Source organism: Schistocerca americana, chromosome 2 (genome assembly GCF_021461395.2).
Source record: "Schistocerca americana isolate TAMUIC-IGC-003095 chromosome 2, iqSchAmer2.1, whole genome shotgun sequence".
Classification (NCBI taxonomy): Eukaryota; Metazoa; Arthropoda; class Insecta; order Orthoptera; family Acrididae; genus Schistocerca; species Schistocerca americana.
The window spans coordinates 569606457-569633432 of NC_060120.1; the positions used below are offsets into that span (position 1 = coordinate 569606457).

Genomic DNA, 26976 nt, shown 5'->3' on the forward strand with positions numbered 1-26976 from the left:
AGAAATTAGTACATGGGCATGGTAGTTAAATTCAGTACAGCGCACGAAAAAGTAATGTACGTAATTATAGCTTCTAAGCCAACAATAATTCCAATAGCATATGTGCAGTTATTCCGCCTGAGTCGTTTGTCTACATGAAGGGGGTTGGATAAAGTGAACCACTGTATTACCACTTCACTTTATCCAACCCCCTTCATGTAGACACACGACTCAGGTGGAATAACTGTTCATATGCCACTTAGCACAGTCTCCAACAGCTGAACCCATACTGTGATGTGATTTTTCATCAACCACTTCGTAGTCACAGCTTCCAGATGCGCTTACAATTGAATAGTGTCTTACCAACTTATTGCTCGTCAGTCAAAGACCTGTTACTGGAATACAAACTGCATTAAAACACTGACGTCAAACGCGTCCCTCACTTTCTGCACTCCGATCGAAAATAAGTGCTGACAAACATGAAGCAGTGACTGGAGAATTAAATGTCAAATTTTTAGAACAGTGGTGCTGTGATTCTCACTTGCGATAATTTCCATATGACGCCAATTAACGGAACGGGCCTCGCTTAACTGAGAAAGAAATGCTTTTCAACAGTGAAATAAAGGTACAGTAAAAAAATTATATCCTGTTGTTGAAAAGTGAAGAAGTGTAATGTTTTTTTTAACAATGAAAAGACTGTAAAGTTTTTGCAATAAAATTTATATTTATAGGAATTTTAATTTGTTTTTGAATGTTCATCCTCTTTACCATTCTATATAAGGAAACAGTTCATTTTTGATAAGACATTCTGATGAGAGAGCTTGCTCTTGTTACAGACTGACATAGTAATCACCATGAAAGCTGCAACAGATGAACGACTGCATCGCTTAGCATTCAAAGCTTATCCGAGGAGAGCAGATATCATGAAAGGAACAGAATACAGTTCATGCTATAAATACGTATTAAGCATAACTGACGTGTATTCCAAATATGGATGGGTTGCCGCTATTGAGACTAAAACTGGCACAGAGGTTTAGATGCAGTGTGAAAAATTTGCAGACAGTATAATAGGGTTATAAATCATTTACAAACAGACTCAGGTAAGGGATTTTGCAACAGCTATTTCAAGGAGCTGATGTAAAATCGTAAAGTTAATCACTGATCATCGTATTCCAATTTGAAAGGTTCAGTTGTGGCACAATTGGTAGAACTCTTACAGAAAAGATGTTTGAATGGTTCGCTCCTCAGGGTTCTTTGAAGTGGATTGATATGGAAGGAGAACTAGTAAGTCAGTAAAATCACACAAAAAACAGAAAAATTAATATGACACATGTTGATGTGAAGGATAAGAGCCTTTTATCTACAGTGTATAATAAGATCAAGACGATAGATTTAGGAAAAACTAAATTCAAAGACAGTGATTGTGTTAGTATTAGTAAAACAGAGCAGTTTTTGCGAAAGGCTACATTGCCAGCTTGTCTACTTAGATTCAAAATTCGAGCAGTTCAGGAACCTAACCCAAGAATCAATCTGCTGCAAGACTACCTGTCACGACCTATAGCAGGAGGTTTCTACAACACAAAAACGAGACATCGATTCACATATCTAACTGAAAAGGCCATATGAAGGAAAGAAAACAACCTTTCTCAAAAACAATGGCTCAAATGGCTCTGAGCACTATGGGACTTAACTGCTCAGGTCATTAGTCCCCTAGAACTTACAACTACTTAAACCTAACTAACCAAAGGACATCACACACATCCATGCCCGAGGCAGGATTCGAACCTGCGACGTAGCGGCCGCGCGGTTCCAGACTGTAGCGCCTAGAACCGCTTGTCCACTCTGGCCGGCAACCTTTCTCAGATTGGCTTGGTTCTGATAAAACACATAATTCCTGGATTACTTTGTAAGAAAGAGAAAGAGAGAGTGAGAGGTCACATGTTTGTAAGGAGTATAGAATTTGATGTATTACATACACAGATACTTCTGTGTGTTCACACAGTTCTATCTTAGACCTTGGAGTCATTTTAATTATTACACCAGAGCTATGTATGTGCATAACTTTGACAATTACGTCACTGTATTACTTCAGCTGCGTGTGTATGTGTGTGTACGTAAATAATGTAACATGACACTATTTTTATGCCAGAAATATTTCATATCTTTGACTTTCAAGGAAATAATGACTATTTTCGACTTTCAAGTGGAGGTTACTTAATTTTTACTTCGTATCTGGCACATCATTTAAATACTAAACTCTGATTGGTTGGAAAGAGAAGAGGGAAGGGGGTTTAAAGCACATAATTGGTCTGTTTTCAACATCTTGATTTGCTGGAAGTAAGGAGAGAGAGAGGGAGAAAGGGCATGACGTTATGTAATTTGACATCATTTTACAAATCGTTTAAATATTACATTCTGATTGATTGGAGATAGAGGAGGGGCTATAAAGCATACAAGTGGTCTGTTTCCATCATCTTGCGTTTTTAGTATTGCTAAATGATTGGCTGGAAAAACGAAGAAGGAGAAAATGGTTTTTAATTTTAATACAGTTCCACTATTTCTACCATCTCGGATTTTTTAGTACTGTGCTGCGATTCGCTAGAGATAAAGAGTACTGCACTGTGATTTCTTGGAGATAGGAGGAGGTGAAGAATTTTTTTTTTAAATTTTCCCCTAACACAACTGGACTATTTCCATCATCATGGATTTTTAATTACGAGCTATGATTGGCTGGAGATGCGGAGGGTCCGCAGCTCGTGGTCGTGCGGTAGCGTTCTCGCTTCCCGCGCCCGGATTCCCGGGTTCGATTCCCGGCGGGGTCAGGGATTTTCTCTGCCTCGTGATGACTCGGTGTTGTGTGATGTCCTTAGGTTAGTTAGGTTTAAGTAGTTCTAAGTTCTAGGGGACTGATGACCATAGATGTTAAGTCCCATAGTGCGCAGAGCCATTTGAACCAGATACGGAGGGAGAGAAGGGGAAAAGAGAGGGAGAGAGTTTTTAATTGGGTTATTTGGTCATCTTGAACTTTATAAATTTTATTTTATTTATTGACTGGTGACATGAGCACAAGATCATCGATGGCAGTATGCATAACCTTCATGGTCACACGACAGTTGTATGATGACACTGAAGGTCGAGGTCAAATGTCATTGACCCCTGTCCCTAAATGTAGGCATCCCAAAGGTCAAAGGTCAATTTGTTTCAAGAAGTCCACTGACATCCTACTCAGGGATACAAAAGGAATGATCACCCAAAGCAAAACAAGTCTACATCCACATCTATACTCTGAAAACCACTGTGAAGTGCGTGGCAGAGTGTTCGTCCCATTGTACCAGTTCTTAGGCTTTATTCCTCTTCCATCCACATATGGAGAGCAGGAAGAATTACAGTTTCGATGCTTCTGTGTGTGCAGTAGTTATTCTAATTTTATTCTCATGACCCCTATGAGAGTGATACGTGGGGAATTGTACTATATTCCTAGAGTCACCACTTAAAGCCAGGTCTTGAAACGTTGTTAATAGAGTTTCTCGAGACAGTTTACATTGATCTTCAAGAGTTTCGAGTTCAGTTCTGTCAGTATCTCTGCGACACTCTCCCACAGATTAAGCAAACCTGTGACCATTCGTGCTGCCCTTCTCTGTATGCTTGCAATATCCACTATTAGTCTTAATTGGTACAGGTCCCACACACTTCAGCAGTATTCTAGCATGGGTCACATGAGTGATTTGTGAGCAATCCCATTTCCCTAGTATTCTACCAACAAACCGAAGTCTACCACCTGTTTTACCACAACTGAGCCTATTTCATCATTCCATTTCATATCCTTACAAAGTATTACACCCAGGTATTTGTATGAGTTCGCTGATTCCAACAGTGACTCATAGTCATTGGATACTACTCTTTTTCATTTTGTGAAGTACACAATTTTACATTTCGGAACATTTAGAGCAAGTTGCCAATCTCTGTACCATGTTGAAATCTTATCAAGATCTAACTGAATATTTATGCAGCCTCTCTCAGATAGTACTTCACTATAGATAACTGCTTCATCTGCCAGAAGCCTGATTTTTGTTAATATTATCTTCAAGGTCATTAATATACACTATAAACAGCAAGGGTCCCAACACACTTCCCTGGGGCACACCCAAAGTTACTTCTAGATCTGACGATGACTCCATCCACGACAACATACTCTTTCCTCCCTACCAAAATGTCCTCAGGCCAGTCACAGATTTTACTTGGTACCCCATATGCTCGTGCTTTCGACAATAAGTGTATGTGTGGTGCTGAACCAAACGCTTTTTGGAAATCAAGAAATACTACATCTACCTGATTGCTTGATACAAAGTTTTTAATATGTCATGTGAGAAAAGTGCCGGTTGGATTTGAAATGATCAATGTTTTTGGAATCCATGCTGGCTGACATAGAGGAGCTCATTCTGTTTAAGATATTTCATTACGTTTGAGTTCAGAATATGTTGTAGGATTCTACAACAAATTGATGTCAAGGATATATTGCACAGTAGTTTTGTGGATCACTTCTACTACCCCTCTTGTAGGTGGGTGTAACCTGTGCTTTCTTTGAAAGAAATGGGCACAGTTTTTGTTCAAGGGGTCTACAATAGATTATAGTTAGAAAAGGAGCTAACTTAGCGGCAAATTAAGTATAGAATCTGACAGGGATTCCATCAGACCCTGGAACTTTGTTCAGTTTTAATGATTTCAGCTGTTTCTCAACATCACTGACACTAATACTTATTTCATTCAGTGGTACAAGGATTAAATTGGCCAATTCTCCTGCGTTTTTCTTTGTAAATGAACATTTGAAAAAGGAGTTAATCATTTCAGATTTAACTTTGCTACCCCCAATTTCAGTTCCTACCTCATTCTCTAGGAACTGGACACTAACTTTGTTGCCACTAACAGCCTTTACAAACGACCAGAATTTCTTTGGGTACTGTGAAAGATCATTTGACAATATTCTGCTATTGTACTCCTTGAAGGCATCACGCATTGCTCTCTTGACAGCCAAACACGTTTCGTTCAGTATCTCTCTGTTTATAGTCCTACGCTTTGTTTTGTGCCTATTATGCAGTAATCTTTGTTTATTTAGAAGTTTCTTTACAGTGACTGTATACCATACAGGTTCCCTCCAATTATGGACTGTTCTACTGGGGACGTATCTGTTTAATGTATAGTCAACTATTCTTTTAAACTTGAGCCAGAGTTCCTCTACATGCTCCTACACCATGCTGAAAGTTTCAAGTTCCTCATTGAGATATGACACTAATGACTTTTTATCTGTTTTACTGAACATAGATATTTTTCTGCTTGGTTTAGTTGTCCTTTGTACTTTGGTAATCATGGCCACTGACACCAGTTTTGATGTGGACACCCTCAAAGAGGTCAGGTCTGTTTGTTGCCATTATATTCAGCACGTTTCCATTATGAGTGGGGCTCCTATCTATCTGTTCTAAGTAATTTTCAGATAAGGCATTTAGGACTGTTCCACAGGATGTCTTATCAAGCCCACCACTAACAGAACTGTAATGTTCCCTATTAGTTGTGGGATGATTTAAGTCTCCACCAATGATTACAGTATGACTAGAGAACTTACTTACAAGTGAACTTTGGTTTTCTCTTAAGTTTAGAGTTCCATCAGGAGACGAGTGTGGTGGGCAATAGAAGGATCCAATTATCATGTTATACCCACCTCTGATACTGAGTCTTACCCAAACAGTTTCACATGCAGCTTCAATTTCTATCTCGGTGGATCTGAGTTTCTTGTCTAACAAACACACCACTTCCACTTCCCATTTGCCTATCCATTCGATATACACTTAAATTTTCCCCAAAAATCTGTGCTATCAGTTTCAGGTTTCAGTCAAATTTCTATACCTAGTACTATGTGAGCTTCACCGCTTTTCATGAGTACTTCAAACTATGACACTTTGTCACGAATACTTTGGCAGTTTACCCTTAGGATTTTAATGCTCTCACCTGTGGGAGGTATTTCTTTCGGTCTTATGCTGATACTTCCAGGTTTCCTAGAGCTACCGATATCTTGGTTGGAAGGAGAGTTGCCTAATCTAAGAAACACTTATGTGCACCTCACACACAGTCAGCTACCTGTGTAGCAGCCTCTGATATGTAGTGCACACGTGACCCATTTAGGGGGACCCTACAATTCTCAACCCAATAGCGTAAGTCCATGAAGTCACAGCCTGGCTTGTCACAGAACCATCGAAGTCTTTGGTTCAGTCCTTCCACTTAACTCAGAACCATAGGCCCACAATCAGTTCTTAGGACAATGGTGCAAATTCTCTGCCTCAGTGAAACTCCATGCGCAAGGCTGATCTTCTCAACCTTCTCTGCTCGTCGCTGAATGATCCAAGTACGACCTCAGAGCCCAGACCAGAGGCAACATTTGTTGAAACGTGTGTCACAATCTTCAGTTGGTTGCAGCCTGTTCTTTCAAAGGCTGCTGGGATAGCCTCTTCAAGATGTTGAAGGCCCCCACACGTACACACTGAGTGCATGAGGTGTCCTTTCCTGTCCCTTGGTGCCATTTACCTAAGGGGCACCATCATTTGCCAAATGTCTGGACTGCCGACGATTAATAGACCCCCTACCCTTTTGTGGCTTCCTAGTCCTGACACCGGACTAACAGGTTTCCCCAAAAGAGGTGAAGTGAGTCCCACTGGCTCAGTTTCAGTTTCATTGAAAGACAACACCTCAGACTTGTTCATTAGGGAGATCGCTACAACACCCTGAGTCCTCCGTGGTCGCAGTCCACCCTGTGCGGGACATGTAGATCTACCATTGACAAGCTATTCGCATTGAAGTGGACGAGTAATGACAGATCCTGTACTTTCTGCAGAGGAGACAGGAGCCACAGGAGAGGATAGTACTGGAGGTACCTCTGGTACCAGTATCATGGGTACATGACTCTCAGGAGCTCTTCCAACACACCGATTCTCAGCAGGTGCCAATCGTTAGACGGTAGTCAGGGCGATTTCTAGCTGCTTACAAACATCAGTCAATTCATCCCGTGTTCGAGAGCATCATTCACAGAGGGTCTAGATTTTGGCTGGTGTAATGTATTACAAGCCAATGAAAAAACTTTAAATTAAGACCGTTGATTATCTTTTAATCTGTTGAGCCAAAAAGTTTTAATTTCTCATGAGAATTGAAGCAAATACACAAAATGAGGTTTCTATTAAGGCAACACAAAAACTTGTAGTAAAAATTGCTAGTTTCCTAAAACGTTTTGAGGTTAATTGTAATTGTTTGCAAACTCGAATACAGAGTCATTTACAACTGATTCGGATAATATATAAGGTTACTCCTCTTTCAGGAAAAACTAGGTATAACCCAATATGTTAGAATATCTGCCACAGTAACTAGATCACAAACGTCGATTTACTACAGATTGCTAGTGTATTATGAAAAGGACCGTGGTAGCTTCCAAAAATACACAAAAATGCACGTTTATTTGCGTTGATATACGATGAAATTCAGGGGTGATGTATTCTTGGCAGAACTGTAAACCACAAACGCTGATCTGCTATGAGATAAATTACGTATCCAAGACACTCGTAGTAGTAACTATCTTAAAGATGAGCTTTAAAACGCGTACCTTAAGAGCTATGAGCACTTCTTCTTCTTCTTCTTCGATACAGTGCAACTGTTCTCTTCTACTGCAAGCTCTCTGCTTTCCGTATTTTGGGAGGAGGTAGTATGGACCAAATAAAAAAAATTATTGTCTAGCAATCACGGACTCTAAAAGTGTGTACCTAAAAAACAATGAGTTCTGGTTCAGTAGAACAGATGTGTTTCACAGTAGCAACGACAAACAAGAGCTCATAGCTCTTAAGGCATGTATTTTAGAGCCCATGTGTACTATACTTCTTTGCTTCAGTGGTCGTTCCTGTTAATATTTCTAAATGTTCGGATACCATGGATATTATCACATTCGGCACCCTATGACAGCCATTTACCCATACATTTAAAGAAATTTGTGGCTAGAAAAACGTTTTGAGTCAGATGGAGTGGACATAGATATAAGTTTCAGAATCGCAGTTCAGGGATGGAGTCTACAGAGGGGTCCAAAAAAATATATCCACTGTTTAAAAGTCAATAACTTGCAAACTAATTGACGGATTTGTCTCATTTTTGGTGAAAGTGTAGCGTAAAGTCCAACTTAAAGATATCACTGTAGGTGTTCTTCAGCACGAACTACTGACTTCAACGTGCTCAGTTGGATATTTGCACATGAATGTGCGATGGATTCTCGAAGTTCATCCAATGTGCTTGGCTTTTGTCGATAAACGACGTCCTTTAGTGTTCCCCACAGGTAAAAGTCCAGAGGAGTTAGGTCTGGGGGAAAGTGGTGGATGCTCCACAGCACCTCTACGGCCTATCCATCTTTCTGGTAGATTTTCGCCGAGATACGCCCTAACACGATTTTGGTAGTGGACTGGGGCACCATCTTGTTGAAAGTAAACTCTTCCGTCTCCATGCAAGTCTTGGATGGCAGGTAAAATGGATGTCTGAAGCTCCTGAAGGTACACCTCACCGGTAACTGTGCCGATGGAAGATGGATAGGCCGTAGAGGTGCTGTGGAGTATCCACCACGTTCCCCAGACCTTACTCCTCTGGACTTTTACCTGTGGGGAACACTAGAGGACGTCGTTTATCGACAAAAGCCACGCACACTGGATGAACTTCGAGAATCCAGCGTAAATTCATGTGCAAATATCCAACTGAACACGTTGCAGTCAGTAGTTCGTGCTGCAGTTCGGCGGCGTCGTTTGTGTGTGGATGTTAATGGTAACCATTTCGAACACTGACAGTGATATCTTTAAGTTGGACTTTACGCTACACTTTCACCAAAAATGAGACAACTCCGTCAATTAGTTTGCAAGTTATGGTCTTTTAAACAGTGGATACATTTTTTTGGACCCCTCTGTATTTGCTGGAATAAATGGTGGACAAATCTCGTTCACTACGTAGAATAAATAGTGGCATTTTTTTTATAAATTAAGTCTTTCACAGTCAAGATGAGAAATCTTAGTATTGCTGTCAAAGACTAAATAGTGGACTGTGGTACAATATATGGGAAATGTTCTGTCCACGTGAAGTGCAGTGTGTCACAAAAAGGTATGGCCGAACGTTGAGGGAATATTCCTCGCACATAGAGGAATAAAATGTGGTTCATGGACATGGACCTGGAAACGCTATTTCCATGTTAGAGCTCATGTTATTACAGTTTTATTGATTAATCTAAAAACTGTGAGTACTATAGATAATGTTTCCCAGGTCAAAATTGAACTGCAGTATATTTCCTACAAAAAATGTCCTATCCATTTTTTCTCTAGGACAAATATTTTCCTCATTTCAAGGGATGATAAAATCGCAGATTATTAAAAATCATGTTTTAATGGTGTAAAATTAATGTTTATTGTTAAATGAAATGAGTTAAGAACAAATATTAGACAATGCAACACATTTAAATGCAGCAGCGTCAAGGAATAAATTGTGTTCTAGTGGTGTAAGCGTGGAATGGGCGGGGGTGGAGGGTAGAAGTGCGAGGGAAAGTAGGTCGCCAGATAGTGATCATATACTTCTCTCCTTCATAGGTCTGCAAAATGAAGAGCGAATAGGAGATTCTCCACACTTTCTAAGAAGTAACACAAGAAGTAATGGAACCTTTTGCGGCTAGCCTTATGAATCACTGGCACCCCAGTGGAGAGAAATGTCTGTGGATGTTTGTTTCCCGCAGGGTACATTAACACTGCATGGAATGCATATATGAGTTACTGATAATACTAACGCAAGAAACGCTTAAAGAAAAATTGTACATAAACCTCTGCATGTTGTAATAGACTGCTAGAGGGGAAATTGATTCTTATTCATCCTGAAAGACAGTTGTAGTATTTTTCTGGGAAAGACGACATCCCCCACCACGAGTGCGGTTTGCTTTTTAGTTTATAGAGAGTGTACCACTTCAGCATTTCCTGTCCAGTTCTCTTGTGTGAACAGACGAAATGATTTCATTGGGTTGGTATTTTTATGGTGCAGCTATTTCCAGTCTATGAAGTGAGTACTTATTTGCTGTTGTTATGTGAGCTGTTACGCAAAATAGCTCAATAGCTGGAGCTGTCAACCGTTTACCACAATGAATAGCCTACGCAAGTATAACAGGCTGTCAGTATGTATTCAACAATGTCGATTTCATTGTCTCCACTATCAATGGCTGGAATGCTTTTCACAGCATGAGAAGTATGGGACGTATCATCTCAGCCTCAGCTCTCGTAACATCTGAAGAGGCCCACAGATTTAAATTGGCTTCCTTTGTAACCCGCGCAGGTCTCCTAGGTGTTATGAAATTTCAGATATTTCAGCATAAATCCAGCAATGCAGTACAGCAGATAACTGTTCTAGACTTCAACACCATTCCTCCCATTCGATCAGACGTATTCACAGCCATCTTACAACATATACTACATTCACTGTAGCCCTCTCTACAAGTGCCAGCAGTTTATAGGTGGAAGAGACTTATGCAACCTACCAGTGAAGGGAACCAGTAACTTTGTGATCATTCATTAATTCATCACGAAGTGATTACAACACAGTTACAGAGCTTTGCAATATGCTGTCACAAACAGGCAGTAGGGATGCATATTTACTAATCACAACCCTTTCCCACGAACACTAAATACAGGGCGTTCGGGAATTCCTATTACAATCTTTTAAGGCTTGTAGAGAGAAGTGAGTACAGAGCGTCAAAGGTATAGGCGCTGGCGACTGTAAATGTATGTATGTACAGGGTGATTCTGTGATCTTACAAACGTTCGAGGATGATGGAAAAATATAAATTTATCACTCTGACCAAGGGGTCATTGTACCGGAAACGATCGAGTCGAGAGTTATAAGCGGAAACCGTTCTGAGTCATGACCGCCTGTTCAATAGAAGAGATGTGTTTCACACAAGCGAAAATGAATAAGCTCTGACAGCTCCTCAGGTATGCATTTTAGAGCCCATGTTTCCTGGACATTTCTTCTTGTTTAGGTTCATACTACCACCTCTGAAAGTTGCACACCCTACATTCTTAGCAACAACAGTACTGGTACATGTATTCCACTGTCAGAGGAATTAGAAAGATTTTCGTGTGTAAGTGTCGACTCGTTCGTTTCCTAACTAGGGACCCTTACCTCAGATTGATACATTTATCCGTCTCCATCATCCTTGAAAGTTTGTATCTTTATCACGGTATCACCCTGTATGTACATACATTTACAGGCACCGGCGCCTATAGCTTTGACGCTCTGTAGCGTTGTTGCGTAACATTTCCGGGTATGGGCTCCTATCCAAAATATTACGTACTCACTTCCCCCAACAAGCCCTAGAAGTTTGTAGCGGTAATTTCCGAACACCTGCAGCTCACTAAAAACATTTCCCATAGCCCATAGGAACATATTTTGCGTAAAAGCTCACTTAACAACTGGAAATAAGTACCCACTAAACAAACTGAAAACACCTCCACTACATAAACGGAGCTCGGTGAAGTTATTTTGTCTATTCACATGAGAGAAATGGACGGGAAGTGTTCGGGAGATGTAGTCTAAACTGAAAAGCCAATAGCACTCATGCTGGGGGGAGTCGCATTTCCGGAAGTGCGCTGCAACTGCTGTACAGAATAGCTAAGAATCAATGTCCCCTCTAGCTGTATACAAAACAGTTAGAGATTTACGTAGAATCTGTTCATATGCGTTTCATGCTAGTGACTCTCATCCCGGGCATGTATATGCACTGTGTCGCCAGTGAGTCACAAGGCGAGCTGTGACAGGGGCACTGTAACTTCTGTGTGACACCCTGTAGTGGCTTTTTGTGACGTAGTGAGAGTGTGGGCAATCTCCTATTCGCTCTTCTGGTTGTAGACCTACAAAGGAAGGAAATCCTTGACTACAATCCGGCGACCTGGTTTTCCTCACGGGTCTATTGTGAATACCCTCAGAACACAATTTAGGCCTATCGCTTAGGAGTGGTACATGTGGTACAGGCATCCTATATTTACTCTTAACCACTTCATTTAACAATAAATATTAACTTCATACCAGCAAAACAATGTTTTCAATACCTACGGTTGTTCCATCTCCTGCAACACGGGAACTGTTAGTTCTAGACTAAAAATGAATAGGAACTTTCTGTAGTAAATGTAATTTAAATTTATAAGGAGGAATATTTTCGCTAGAAGCCGCGGTTTTCGAATTATTCAAGAAAAATGAAATGAAGTACTTTTGAACGTCCCTCGTTCACACCCCATAACACTCGCTCCAACCACTAAACAAAAATTTGCGACTATACGAATTTTTCCCCAGTTCGGCGGTTTTTTTTTTATCTTCGTTGACTGGGCTATCTGCTAAAGATTTATTAATGAAATATACAAGGTTTCACTGTCCTGCAGGTCCACGTCCCTTTCTAGATAAGTAAGTTTAGAGGTCGGAGGAAAGCAGTAGCACACCACCTCCCTCCAATAGGACCATGTGTGGTGTTTATGAGTGGTGTTCCTACCTACCTTCTCGTTGAAGAAAGTTTCTTTTTTTTAGATTGTCACAGGACTTATTAAGAATTGGAGCAATTATGAAAATGGTACACTGTAGAATTGCCTAATGTTTCTTTAAAACTATGCTGACGCACATTACTCGCATTTCTCTAAATCAGTGTAGCGACTTTTCTATCAGGTCATTGTGCACATAGTGTCTTACGAACTGGCACTTTTATCATTTTTCTGTAAGGACTCACCCATTTTATGAGTATCAGGACATGTGTATTTGCACAGACCATGCACGACTTTCAGGTAATACTGTCTTCACGAAGTTAGCCATTATGAGAACCGTGGCTGTAGTGCAGTTACAATGCTCACAATTCAACCAACCTCAAGTATGTTTTCAAAAAGATAATTTCAATCAGACCATTACCGATTTTGAATTTATTTTGTAATAAATCTTCAGATGGCAGGAGCACACCTAGACAGCTTACTAAGCCGATTGTACATAATGAGTGAAAAATGAAGTTTTACACCTCGCATTTAGTGAGGGTTCAATTTCTGTTTATTAAATGTCATCGCCTGAAAATTTCGTTATACCGTATTTTCTGGAAAGTCTGAGTTTAAATCCTAGTCTTCCTTGTCCCTGCCAGTTCTCTTCAACTAATTTATTCCAAGAACGCTAAACATTTTTAATCCACAGAGTGGCAAGTGGTAATCGCATTATATTTCCCTGAAAAAAAATGCAACGTACTATACGATCATTGACTGTAAAACAATAATTTAAATGCTTTTATATGTGAAAACATAGTTGCAAATAAAAAACAGAATAAATATCACGCCATTTTTTTCGCTGTTGTCCAGTACAAGACACTTGTGATAACTAACACGATCCCAGCTTATGAGAAATCCTATCTAAATAATGCATACAAATTGTTGTGCTTATTACGTCATAAACACGGATTTCAGGACAAAATTGCTTGTTTAAGTCGACACTTGTACATTCGGAGCGTCCGGAAAAACGTTTGATAGCTCATATATAGGGAAATTTATAATTGCCTTTTCAGTCTAATATTTTTAGTTTCTTAGAAAAAACAAACATGATTCGTTGCAAGTATCTCTCTCTCTCAGCACTGCACAGCCAGCCAAAGTAAAAATAAGATTAATATTTTCGAATCTGCTAAACACGTTTACGCTCATTTTGAGTTAAGTATTTTGGTACGTAATTTGCAAGAAATGTGAAAATAAAGAATATCAAAACGTGCTGGCACAATCAGAGAAGTCACAGCATTAAGCCAACTATGTCTTAAACTCCAAATGAAACATGCATGTTCATACTGAAGGAAAGTGAAAAGGAGAAGACAATTTAACAGTGTGAGTAATATATATAAATAAGTAACGATCAGGAACTTTTCTAGTGTTACCCCGTAACAAAATGTTATTATACTTTAAGCGTATGGTATACTAATTTGTAAGTAGCAGTTATAAATACTAAAGACGCTTAATTTTCCCGCCACATAATCATTCTACACACGCAAAAAATGGCGTCATGTAATCTCTCCCAGGTCAACTTTGGGGTAGAGGCTACGAAAAGCTACGTTTTTCAATATCAGTTTAATTTAATAGGTTCTGCATCACATTATAATTAATTAAAATTAATTAACTCTTTTTTTTACATATTTTGTCCTTCGAAGATATTTATTTGTAATTAGTACTCTCGACATCACTTGCTTTTCAGAATACTTGCGCAGTGCACTTCCCTTTCCCCAAGTTCACGGTGGTGCTCTGCCTGTGGATAGAAGTTTTCTAATTGTGTAACTGAATTATTTATAATAGTCGTAAGTACACATTATTCGTATACTGGCACTCTCAGATACTGTCTTAATTTTCATCCGTGGACTAACGTTTTATTGCAGTGCAACGACTTGTATCAGTTGCGGTGTGGCGTGACCTACCGGTATAGCCTTTTCATCTCATTACTTGAACAGTGCTAAAATATTAAGAAATAGACACAGAAAAGGCTTTTCTGTCTACTTGACAAACTCATTAGACATAAATGTTAAATAAATTTTCATATATGTGTAATCTTTAACGGCCACGAGGGTCGCGGTAGCTAACGTTTGCTTTTGAACTTGTGACGATTACAACATTTGATCACGCTAATCAGTAATTGTATATGAGCTTATGGAGCAGACCAAACTTTTGCATTAAAAAAATGTTTCTGTTTCGCAGATAATGGCACCACCATCCTACTCCGATTTGGGTAAAGACGCTCGCAACGTGTTTGGAAAGGGTTATCATTTCGGCTTAATTAAGCTTGATTGTAAAACAAAGTCAGCCTCTGGAGTTGAATTCTCAATGGGAGGTTTTTCCAATCAAGATACAGGAAAACTGTTCGGTTCATTGGAAACTAAGTACGGAATCAAAGAGTATGGTAAGTGTAACGTCTACTTGCAATTCTTAGTTTTGGCAGTAACAAGACGAATACAGTATACGACTGAATTTTTCCATCATAGAGTTCCCATACTTACCAAGAATTTTATGCTACTCTTACAATACCATAAAGTTGTCAGATACAGCTTGTTCGCTGTGATTTGTATGCATGAAATTACGTAGTTATGTTCAGTGTTGGGTTTGCAGAAGAACTGCATTTATATTAACTGTTGACCCACGATTAAAAAATGTTCTATACTAAGGGACGGTTATTTGGGTGAACTAAATTTGGAACGTCAGAAAATTTAGTCTCATGAGTTTTGTTGCATGTCAGTATGGTGAAGAAACTAGGCAAAACAACTGTCTGAGACAGCAATTGCTTGTGATTGTAACATACTAATCGAAAGTATGTTGATGCCTTAGTCTACAGCGGTGTCTTTACAATGTGCAACTTGAAACACAATTGTACCCTGTCAAGCTGTCAGTGTCACTATGCAAGCTAAATAATGGGCACTTAGGTAACGTGTAAGAGTGTGCATTGTGAGTGTACATACGCCTCAGCTCTTAAGTTTAGTTTCTTTGGAGATTGAATAATTTTAGGTTTTCTATGCTTGCTTGCATCCTCCGAATTATTACAGTACTGTACTGTTCTGTATTACCTGTTAATGAGTTTCTCATTTTACTATGCCATAATCAAAACATTTGTGCTGTGAAGAGTGCTGTATTTGTTAATCAACTGTAGGCACTGCCTTCCTGTCACATTTTACTTGTATACACCTGAGCACAAGGCTGGGTACGAAGGCAGCAAATAAGTACTGAGCTTGCTCACTCCACATCACCCTCTAAAACTCATAATGGTTGTGGGCATTTCCATTTGGTTTGAATTGTGTATATGCTGAACAGGAACAGAAAACTGTGCTACCTGTGAAAATATGCCTTACAGGATGGATTATGCTATCCTTATTGACACAGTAATTTTGTGATTGACATTTCAGTGAGTCGATTGGTAGGTTCCAGCTGTCACCCACTTGTGGCTGTTCATGAAGTGTCATATTCTGCATTGCAAGCACACGCAAAACCTTGTCAAATGCGGATGGCTACATGTCGGCAGCACTGCTAGCAGCACCTGTCAACAATTATTAAATCTCAGTTATTTGGTTTAGTTTGAGTACTTCCGCCATTTGGTCTTGGTTGATGGATTTGTAACACACACTCGCTCTTTCTCTTCTCTCTCTCCCCCTTCCCCCCCCCCCCCCCCCCCTCCCTTGTTATTAACTTTATTGACCACTTGAGTTGTTAAACCTTCTCTTTCTCATTGATGGCTGTACTGTTTGGCTCTTGAGATCCACCCAATTCCGTTTCATTCTTTTCAGTTGTAATTTTCTCAATTTGATTTGAGTCTCAATAGTATGTATCATTTCTGCTGAAAATTTGTAGGTCTTTAAGAATATAAATTTCATCTGGTTTTCTGAATCTGTTGTGAAGTGAAGCTGCTTTAAGAACTTGCTGAATTTCTCAGATAAATTGTCCTTTCTTCTAAGATTTCTCATTACAAGTTGTAAAATCCTGTTTCCTTGCATTTGTAAGATATGGGAAAATAGTTATTTTCTACATTACATTGATGATTGGGTCAGTCTCCATGGAGAGTTTAATTGCCAGTTTTAAAGATGTGATCAGGGGCTACATTGTACAGCAGTGGGATAATATATTTACTTGGTACATGGTTTGATGTGACATTTAGTGTACATATCTCAGGTCTGAGTAATGATGCAAAGCTGTCATAATCCTGAGAGTAACAGAAAGGAAGAATCTGAAGTGAATGGTTGGTTGAGCCCATAGACATGATGCCATCTTTAACTATTGACTTAGTGTGCAACATCATGTGTGTCAAACAGTGCACTGTTAATATAAAGGTCTGCTGTAAATGAGTCATTTGTTTTCTGAGTTCTATGTTTTCCCAAGTATTAAATGTACAAATGTGATTCATAAGTGAATAGAATTGCTAATTCAGTGTTTAAATTGTGGCCAACAATGGGCATTAAGAGTGCAGTGCAGTGACCAAATACCAATAAAACAAAGTTTTGTGTGTTGGAATGTGTGAGATGTTTCTGCTGCTACAGTGCAGCATGCATTCAAAAGGAATTACAGAAAAAAACCACCATGTAAATAGAGCATTGTTTTTGTATCAACAGTTTACACACGCAGATTGTCTCTGTAAACAGAAAAGTATGGGACATTTTGCAACATTGGTTCTATTTCAAACTGTACAGTTTGCAGCTTATGCTAAAATTAAAACAAAGATTATGGGTATGCCTTCACTTTTCCATCACAATGTAGTATGTGCATGGGGGCACTGAATTGTCTCAATAAATTGTAGTGCATGAATGAGGTTTGCTGAACGTTAATGCTTTCCGTCCAGTGTTGCAGAAGAAGCTGTATGAACTATGGACTGTTTTCCTCCTGTCAAAGACTGTGATGGGCTACCTCTTACCTCGGTAAGATTTCATCTTCCAACAATACAGGACACACCCGTATTTGAGCATTGATATTCATTACTTCCTAAATGTTCTTCCTCATCGTTGGATTGGGCGAAGTGGTGAAGATGTAGTGGCCCTGTTCCCTTTTTCCCCCCCAACTCACCTGTCGTAATGCGTTGTGGTTTTTTCCCATTTTGGGAATAGATAAGGATTGTGTGTACATGTGTACTCCTGTAACCAAGAACACTGGAACTCCGCAGAGAACACATCAGTGCTCCTCTGATGACCATTTACAGGCTGTTGTTAACTAAGGCATGGAACTAACTTTTGCTTGGACATGTCATGTGACTAGAGGATCACTAGTGGAACATTTGTAGAGTGCAAAATGGAAACTAGGTGAGTGTTTTCCTCGGTCATATTTGTACTTGTAATAATATGCATGATATAGGGCTTTGAAATTGGATTAATAATTTGTGGTAGACTGTGATGTCATGAGAATAGAAATAGTTTTGCTATAGCACATACTTTACATGTATTCAGGTTTAGTGAGGGGTTAATGTCTGGTGTATTCGTAAATGTCAGTTTTGATTGTATAGACTAGGCAGAGAAAGTTGCCAGTTTTAGCTTATTGCCATCATCAGATCACCATTCTGATATTTGTTGCAGATCATGTCTTCAGTGATTGATGATGGCAGCAAGCTGAAACTGGTCATTGTGAACTTAATAGTATACATTATCATTTTTATAAATGCCTGCCTTGGTCTTAAATTGAGAAGTCTGCCATTTTCCTATCAAGGGTCAAAACAGATGGCTGGTATTGATAGTTCCAGCATTTATGTAGGTATTGGGAGATAATTACTTGTACAATGTAATCATAGTTTCGAGTTGTAGTTAGTGACCCCGTGATGGTGCCCCAATTTTGTACAAAACCTCACTTTATTTTACTGTATCTGTAATGTGGATAACTGTTCTGATGCATTTCAGAATGCTTTGTCCTAAGACATTAGTCTGACGTAAAATGCCTAAGCTTGTTGTATCTCTCCCATTTGATAGTTAACTCAGTTGTTTGAAAGTTGATTACTTCAGTGCCTAAAAGAAAAGGATTTTTTGATATTATTAATATGAACATGAGAGCAGTCTTAGCTTTAAAAGTCTGAAATTAATTCTCATGTCATTAAATCTAGTATATCTAACAAATTAGGAAATAAAGCTAGAAAATATTCACAAAAGTTACATTTATTCGTACATCAGTAACATTAGGTTAATACTGAAAATTAAAAATCTTAATGAAGGTTAAATAAACAATTAAGTCCTCAAATTGGTTGGTAAAACTTTAAACAACTTAAGTCTGAAATATGAGAATCCTAGTGGTCTTTAGTTTGACACATTGAGTGGACTGCAGAATTCACAACTTAGATGCATGTTGATGTTGAACCACAATAAGTTTTGAGTTGGTTCCAACTTCTGGAGATAATCTTTCCTACCTTTTTCCTCTTTTAGCATTGAAAATGCTATTTCCTTCTTTTTGACAGTTGCATACTGTTCTGTAGATGAAACGTAGACGAACATACCTATGCATTGCAAGGGTGCATTTTCTGTGTCAGCAATTGCTTTATACTCCTCAAGTGGTATGTAATCACAGCAAACCTTGACAAGTCTTTGTCTGTAAGTTAGTAGTGGACTGCTGTGACTACACTGTGCAACCAGGAAATGTGTTTAGGGTAGTGGGTGGTTACTGGAGCTATGTTTATCTTGTGCTTAGTTTTGGAATGGATGCTTTTTGTAGTTAAACAAGAGCTGTATGATGAACTGATGGAGGAAAGATGGGGGACTTTGTGCTGGCAATTTTCTAGAAAGGTTCACTACTGCCATGACTGCAAAGCAGCAGTGAAACTTCCACTGTGCTAAAGAAAAATTGATTTACTATGAATAATCTGGCAGCCAAACAAACCCAAGTTACGTAGTGCTTGCTAAAGTCAATGTTTCCAATAATAGACAATGGTTTTCTGCCTATCTCGTAAATATAAGCTACTGAGAAATAACAGTATGTATAATAAATCATTTTGGAATTGCTATCACAATGACAGCAAATAAACAAATGCACAATAATGTATGTATAATCGTAAAGAAGCACGCGGTTTTGATAACGGAGTAAAGAAATGCAGAAAATAAGCATTTGATGATGACCGATATCTTGAAAACAATATGGTACATAGTTTACAAAATAAGTAATAACTTCTCACTCTGTCTTAAAAAGATAATGATGCAAAAGTTGACCAATATTTATAGCTTTTCACTCAAGATCTCCGGCAACATTGGTGCACATCCAGCCAGCTTCCTATCGTCACTGTAGTTGGAATCAGGGCCAAACCCATTTTCTTGATTGTATCACAAACACAGATTGAATGTCTTCACCCACAGTTTTGTACAAGAATATGCTTAGAGCCATAACAGTATATACCTTTTCTAACAGGACTTTGTGTTTGTCTACCACTTTGTAACAAAGCCATGCTTTTCAGCACAGCTTTCAGTAGCATTTCTAATTGCTGAAAAGTTCACTTTCCAATAACAGTGCTAGTAACTTTGCTACTGTAGGATTCTCTTTCCTGCTGCAGTAAGCATAAATATGCCAGCAAGTTGCACCAGTCTTGAGAGAGAATCTGTCAGTGATCGGTTGAGGCTGCTTTTTATTATTTCCAGGAGTTACTTGGTCTATGTTATCTGATAAAGGCATCCCAGAATTTTTACAACTCACGTCTACATCTTTCAACTTTTGCAGTAATATCCCATGCTTACCACTGTTCTTGCACTAACTCCAAGAACTTTAGATGTTCGTTCCACAACTTTATCAGCAGGAACTTACAGCTGTCCATTAGTATTATTTCTGCTGCTCATGTAGACAAACATACCTATGCCATTGCATAAGCCACAGTGAACAAAGCAGAGCGCAACGCAAGCACGGGGTCGAAACGATCACAATGCATGTTGTTTATGCTCACACCAAACTAAGCCAGCAATGTGGAAGCTTTGACATCACGACTGGCAGCGGTTACCAGGGTGAGATTGGTTCATATCCCACATCCAGTGCCTCATGCTTCTTGTTCTTCACTAATCAACCTGTTTCACTGCAAACTTGAAACCCATATGTCACATGCAAAGTTTCAGCAGCCTGGGTTTAGTGTTAGTAGCATCACAGAACAAGAGAACAGTTGCTTGTCTCTTGTGGACATCTGACTTGTAAAAGTTTGTTAGTGTGATTTATTTTCAGTGCAACTCTGTTGTTGTTACAAACGAACGTGGTTAGGACTTGATGTAGAGTATACTCACCATGTTGGTTATGATCATTTAACTACCTTAATAACTTCAGTGTCTGTGAAGATGAGTTATTGATGTCAAGATCACACAAACAGGAAAGAGTTTCTTACAACAGCATTTCACTAATGATGCTTGTTTGTTCAGTTCAGTGTCACAATGAAACATAACTGCAGGTGTCATAATGATTCCACTGTTAGTAAGAGCTTCTCTTCATTCCTAAGTCTGACAATAAAATTTTGACATCTCATTTTGTCATTAATCTCATTTTCTTGTACTCTTCTGCCATAAAATTTGTGTTCAGAGGACTCTCATATTTTCTGTTGATGAGTGTGAATTTTAGTTTCTGTAGTGGTCAGTGTTAAGTACTATTATACTTCATGGCAGGCAGCTTACAAGAAAATTTGCGGTATACTGTTGTCATTCCTGTATGCTGGAGAAATTGTAAAGCTGACACCAAATATGTCGAAGATAGTTCACCATCTTCTAATTACACACTGCTGCAACATTGGTTCATTTTATTGAACTTTGTTGTTTCCTTGTGTCGGTGAAAGGGACATTAGTTTCATTGGTTGTGCTGCAGTATTTGTGGGTTGCTTGTGTAACAGCATTGAGTGGTTTTGTAAGTAAACTGTCATTATACATTTCTGCGTAAAAAAAAGTTTTTAGTTAAATGCAACCTGTTTTAGGTGTGAACAATCAGCCGTTCCATTGAGGAAAATAACATGAAGTAATATTATAAACAAGGTTGTAATTAGTTTCCTGCTGTTAAATTTTGGAGGAGGAGCAGAGGCAAGATCAAAGAATTATAACTAAAAAAGTTCTTAAATTCGTCATAGCTGTTGTAACGTAATAGGAAACCCTTGTGAAGGTTTATCTTGATGCGATAAAAGAATAAAAAAGATGTACACAAATTAAGCCATCATATGTGCCTCAGTTGATGTATTGTGAATTAATAAATGATTAACTTCGTGCTTTCCAGGACTGGTATTTTCTGAGAAATGGAACACAGATAATACATTGGGCATGGAAGTGAGTGTTGACAATTACCTTGCCAAAGGACTGAAAATTTCATTGGACTCAACATTTGCACCACAAACTGGGTAAGGAAAGCTTTTTTAAAGCTAACATCATAGTGTATTGTTGCACTTTGTCATACTTCTGTTTTTGTTTCAGGAGCAAGTCAGGCTGCCTAAAAACTGAATTTAAGAACGATATGTGTGCAGTTAACATGGACGTTGATTTGATTTTGGCAGGTCCTAATGTTAAAGTAGCAACTGTTCTTGGTTATAATGGTAAGAGTTTGATAAAGTACCTTGTATTGCATAAAAGAAAGTTAATGAAATTAGTCATTTATATTTTGAATATTTCATTATATCACAGCTAACTTTTAAATTTTCAGGATGGCTAGTAGGTTACCAGACTGCCTTTGACAGTCAGAAATCCAAACTAACTAAAAACAATATTTCCCTTGGATACTCGGCTAGTGATTTCATTCTCCATACCAATGTGTAAGTACTTGAGCTATAAGCTAATAATATAAAAGTAGAGGGAATTGCCTGTTTTTGAAACAGGATAACACTTAGTGTTGGTCAGAGAACTTGACCTTCTGGTAATTTTTGCCTTAATTTTTTGATAAATAAATGTAGTCAGTCATCAGTGTGCTCTATTCACAGTGGCCTTTAGGCTGATGGTATGTGTGATCCAGTGCTCCCAGAGAGGTGTTTTAATGTGTGATTCAACTGTCGTGTAATTGTAACATTGTTTGAATGTAACAAAATTTTTTCCTCTTGCACTACTGTAAAGATTGGGGGATAACAGAACACCAAAAAATGCAAGGGGGGAGCATGCTGCTGTGTTGATTGGATTGTCATTTTTGGAACATTGAAACAATTCTTTGGCTTACTGGTAGTCACATCATAGGCATTGTGGTTTACTTCCCAGAACAGGTGAAATATTTGTTGTATGTAGTAGTAAGCACATTGTGAAAAAAGCTCTTGGAATGCATTGTAATATTTTAAAGCACTGTCATTGATAAATCTTCAATTTACAGGAATGATGGGCAGGAATTTGGTGGATCTATTTATCAGAAAGTGAACTCCCAGCTAGAAGCGGGAGCCCAACTAGCGTGGTTTGCAGGCACAAATGAAACCAATTTTGGAATTGGATGCAAATATTCTATTGACAGAGAATCCTCTATTAGAGCAAAAGTTAATAATGCCAGCCAGATAGGGATAGGTTACTCACAGAAAATCCGTGAAGGTAAGTGTTAAAATTGCCGTGATTTTGCAAGTAGCAATGACTAATATTTGTGTGTTCATTGGGGGGGGGGGGGGGTGCTTGTCATATCAATGAAATTTAGACAGATCTAAATTAAGCTAAGCAAAATAAGGCAGGATAATCATTCCAGGCATTAGCATACTGTAAGAAACTGAGAGGTGTGTAAGATTAAAAGCTTCATAGGAATTTCTCCTTGATTAGTTCGGAAATGAGGAAAATGTAGGGTGATAATGATAATTTCTGATAAAAATAATAAATTTTTAGGAAGGTGGAGTGTGAATTGAAATAAACAAATACAGTGAGAAGTGGATGGTACTGTAAAGATGACATTTCCTTTGGAGAAGCAAAGCAAAGTGCTGAAATGCTGAGTTGTACATTATACTGTAAAATACATGTTCGTTTCAGCTTGTAGAATCTTCTCTCTACTGTAATTTTGTTCTCTTTTTAATATGTAAAAGTGCAACAAATCGTAGCTGGTATTGGCTGTGTAACCACTGCTGTACACTCTTGCCCAGAATTGGGAGACTTGTGGCAGCTATGAAACTTATTGCTGGTTCATATTGTGGTAAAAACAATGTATATGAAATTTTATTGGGGATTGTAAGAAAGGTAAAAACTTCCATCCCTGGCAACTTTATAACAATTCAGGGTTAATACGCAGCAACAGTTTGGGAGTGGACTTGTACATACTGACAGGCAGAATGGTGTGGCAGGAAAATGTATTGGAAAATTTCATTTGATTACATCGTACATTCAGTGTAGAATCTTTAATTTTTCCCCACAGGTGGGTAGTTCAGTTGTTTGCCTATGTTGAAAGGTTTTGTAGTTCATACAAAGTGTTAACTGTATGCACAGCTTTTCAGAGCAACATTCTCATGTAACTTAAAAAGTGCTTTCCTAGTGAATACAGACAAGTGCTTTTCTTTCATGAAGACTTGATTGATTAAATAAGGGTGATGTGCTCATGAGAAAAGTATTTAATACAGTAAACCATACAATAAATTTGTGAAAAGTGTACACATGTCTAACAGAATGCAGAGTGCAAAATTTTTGTGCAAATTGCTTGCACCCCTGGATTACACTAGTGCTTACAAATTGGGCACTAGTTCGCACAGGGGTTAGATGAACATTTGATGGATGTCAGTGACATAACAGTAAACAGTTGTTGTCACATCGCTGCAATCATACAGTGCAATGAGCCATGTCACCCATGGAAGCTGAGGCATTTCTGAATTTGGTTAGGTGATTAAAATTTTGTAAATGAATGTGAGAACTTAATGCAGTGATATTAATGTTAGCTCTGAGTTTGTTGTGTTTTCCAGATCTGAAATTTGTGTGTTGGTTTTTACTTAACTGCATATCAAATTTTTATGATACGTAACTAGGAAATATGTAGTTGGAACAGTATTAGAGAAGGAAAGTTGCTACTCACCATATAGTGGATATGCTGAGTCACATATTAACAACAAAAAGATTCACACAATTATAGCTTTCAGCAGTTATGGCCTTTGTCAAAACACACACACACACACACACACACACACACACACACACACACACACACACACACACACACACAAACACTACTTTGTGTGCGTGCACGTGTTTGTGTGTCTATTGTTGACAAAGGCTTGAATGGCCGAAAGCTATAATTGTGTGAATCTTTTTGTTGTGCATATCACAACTCTGCATATCCGCTATACAGTGAGTAGCAACTTTCCTTCTCTAATATTGTTATAATCCGTTCAGAATTTTCCATTGTTTGAAATATGTAGTTGTTAAATTGTTATGTAAATGAGTGTTCGTGTATTGTGTGTAACCAATTTTCTTGCATCCAGGTATTACAGTTAGTTTGTCAGCGCTAATTGACGGCAAGAATTTCAACCAGGGTGGACACAAGATAGGTGTAGCTCTCGAGATGGAGGCCTAGAAGTGTCACAGAAAGTACAGTGATAACATGGTGAAGCTTGAAGAAAAGTGTTATTGGTAGAAGTATGCCGGTGATGGAATGGACTGCACATGGAATATGTGCCCAGACTTTGTTCACATTTTACCAGCATTATTTATTTTTACAGCTAGCAGCACAAAATTGTGCTTCGTGATCCTTTGAATAATTATACAGCATGGTGAAACAAAACTTGAGGATGTTAATATTTTAGATGTCACTATTGGAGACACCTATGTATTTACTGTATTGTTGGCTGAATTAAAACATAATTGTATAAGAACTACTGTACAGTATAAGTGCTGAAATTTTCTTCAAGCCTCACATTTGTAAATTACAAAATGAAACCATTTTTGAAGGTGCAATGAACTGACAGTGTGTAAACCTGGATTTATTCTACCCGTAATTCACAAATTTTATCCACAAGACCTTAGTATTATTTTGAAACATCTGCTTCACACAGTAAATTGGTGCTTTTCATATTGAAATTTGCACATTTCATTTTAGCATCTTGCTTAATTAATAGCAGTGTGGAGTATAGTTTTCCCAAAAAGACTTTTGCCTGTGTAATGCAATTTGTACATGTTGTGTTGGAGGTCATAGAAATGAATTTTGTAGATAATTGTTTAAGAATAAAGGTGGATGTCCACTTCAGTAGAATAAAAGCTTTTTACTTAAAAACATCAGGTCTGAACTGTAGGATCTTTGACATTCTTCAAAAGTCAGTTGTAGCACATGGAAAACCTTGAAGAGATGTCTGCTATACAAGAAGAGTTGGCACTGTCAAGAAAATATTCTGTACATTAAAACAATTTGTTGACAGTATGGGGGGGGGGGGGGGCAGTGGGCAGTTAAAACACCAAAATGGCGACCTAATTTTAGTTACATATTAAAAGGTCAGTGAAAGTAGCTTATTCTAGTCAACAACATTTTGAATAGAAAGTTGGCAATTTATCAGGCATAAATGCAAAAATTGTGGCAGCTACTTCATGGGGTGTTGAACTGTATTACTAACAGTCAGCATAAAAAGCAAGTATGTCTTCTTTGTATTTCTGGTGTTAAAAAAATGTTAGTTTGCAAACTTTTCACTTTAATGCTGCAAGTGCAACAATTGCAGCCCAACTAATCTGCTGGTTATGAAGGTGTAGGTGATGTTGAGGAGCCTGGGTCACTGTAAAACGTACTGAAGTAATATTTGCGCAAAGAAAGTTGACGCTGAGTGCGGTGCCTGATGGCAGTGATTTTAAATGGGAAATGCCTTTACGATGGCTCTCATTAGCCATTACGCCAAGTGGCAATTTGCTTGCGTGTATATTACAGTGCAGCATTGCAAAGTTCACCCAGTAAACATATGTATTATTGTTACTATTTGTATTGTGATAATTACAACCAGTGTTTAATTCCAGATACCTGTAGGTACCGACATAATGGACTATTTACTGAGAGATCATCTTGCAAAGTAGGAGTTTAACACTATCAGTGACTGAAATAATAGTTAAAGACCAGTGGTTGTTAAATGAAATTTCTTGAACAGTAAATATTAGTTTTTATTTTAGGTCATTTCCGTGAATTGTGTTTGACTCCTATTCTAAATGGTAAATCAGTTCCAATGTTGGTACTCCACAATCGGTTGTAAGTGTTGCTCTTTTAATTTTCTAAATAATATTGCTAAAAAGTCCGATAGTTTCCAATGCATGAAACCAGAAGTGCCGAAAGATCCTTGGATCAAGAGGACCGTGTATTCAACAAAGACTTGACGGGCTTCTGGAGGTAAGTGGCATCAGGTGTTACACGCACATAGAGCAATTCCTGTAAACTATGGACTGATGGTTTTTCATTGTGGAGCTGTTGTCCAATAGTTCATAGTTCCATTGGCTTCATATAAGTTCATTTGGTGGCAAAGACATCAACAGGAGTTCACTGTCATACTTCCACTGTAGCATGATTCTGTCCTTCAGTTATCCTGCTTGAAGATCCGGTTTCACTTTCCTTCAAACCC

General features: G+C 38.4%; 1 protein-coding gene across 1 annotated transcript; it reads left to right on the forward strand.

Moving 5' to 3' along the window:
- Positions 1 to 14230: 14230 nt before the first annotated feature.
- LOC124595378 (voltage-dependent anion-selective channel-like) lies at positions 14231 to 25346 on the forward strand. Its single transcript, XM_047134095.1, has 7 exons — positions 14231 to 14368; positions 14763 to 14964; positions 21735 to 21855; positions 21929 to 22047; positions 22155 to 22263; positions 22806 to 23014; positions 24871 to 25346. The coding sequence occupies exons 2-7, from the start codon at positions 14766 to 14768 to the stop codon at positions 24960 to 24962; spliced, it is 849 nt and encodes a 282-aa protein (XP_046990051.1). The 5' UTR covers positions 14231 to 14368; positions 14763 to 14765; the 3' UTR covers positions 24963 to 25346.
- The last annotated feature ends 1630 nt before the right edge of the window (positions 25347 to 26976 follow it).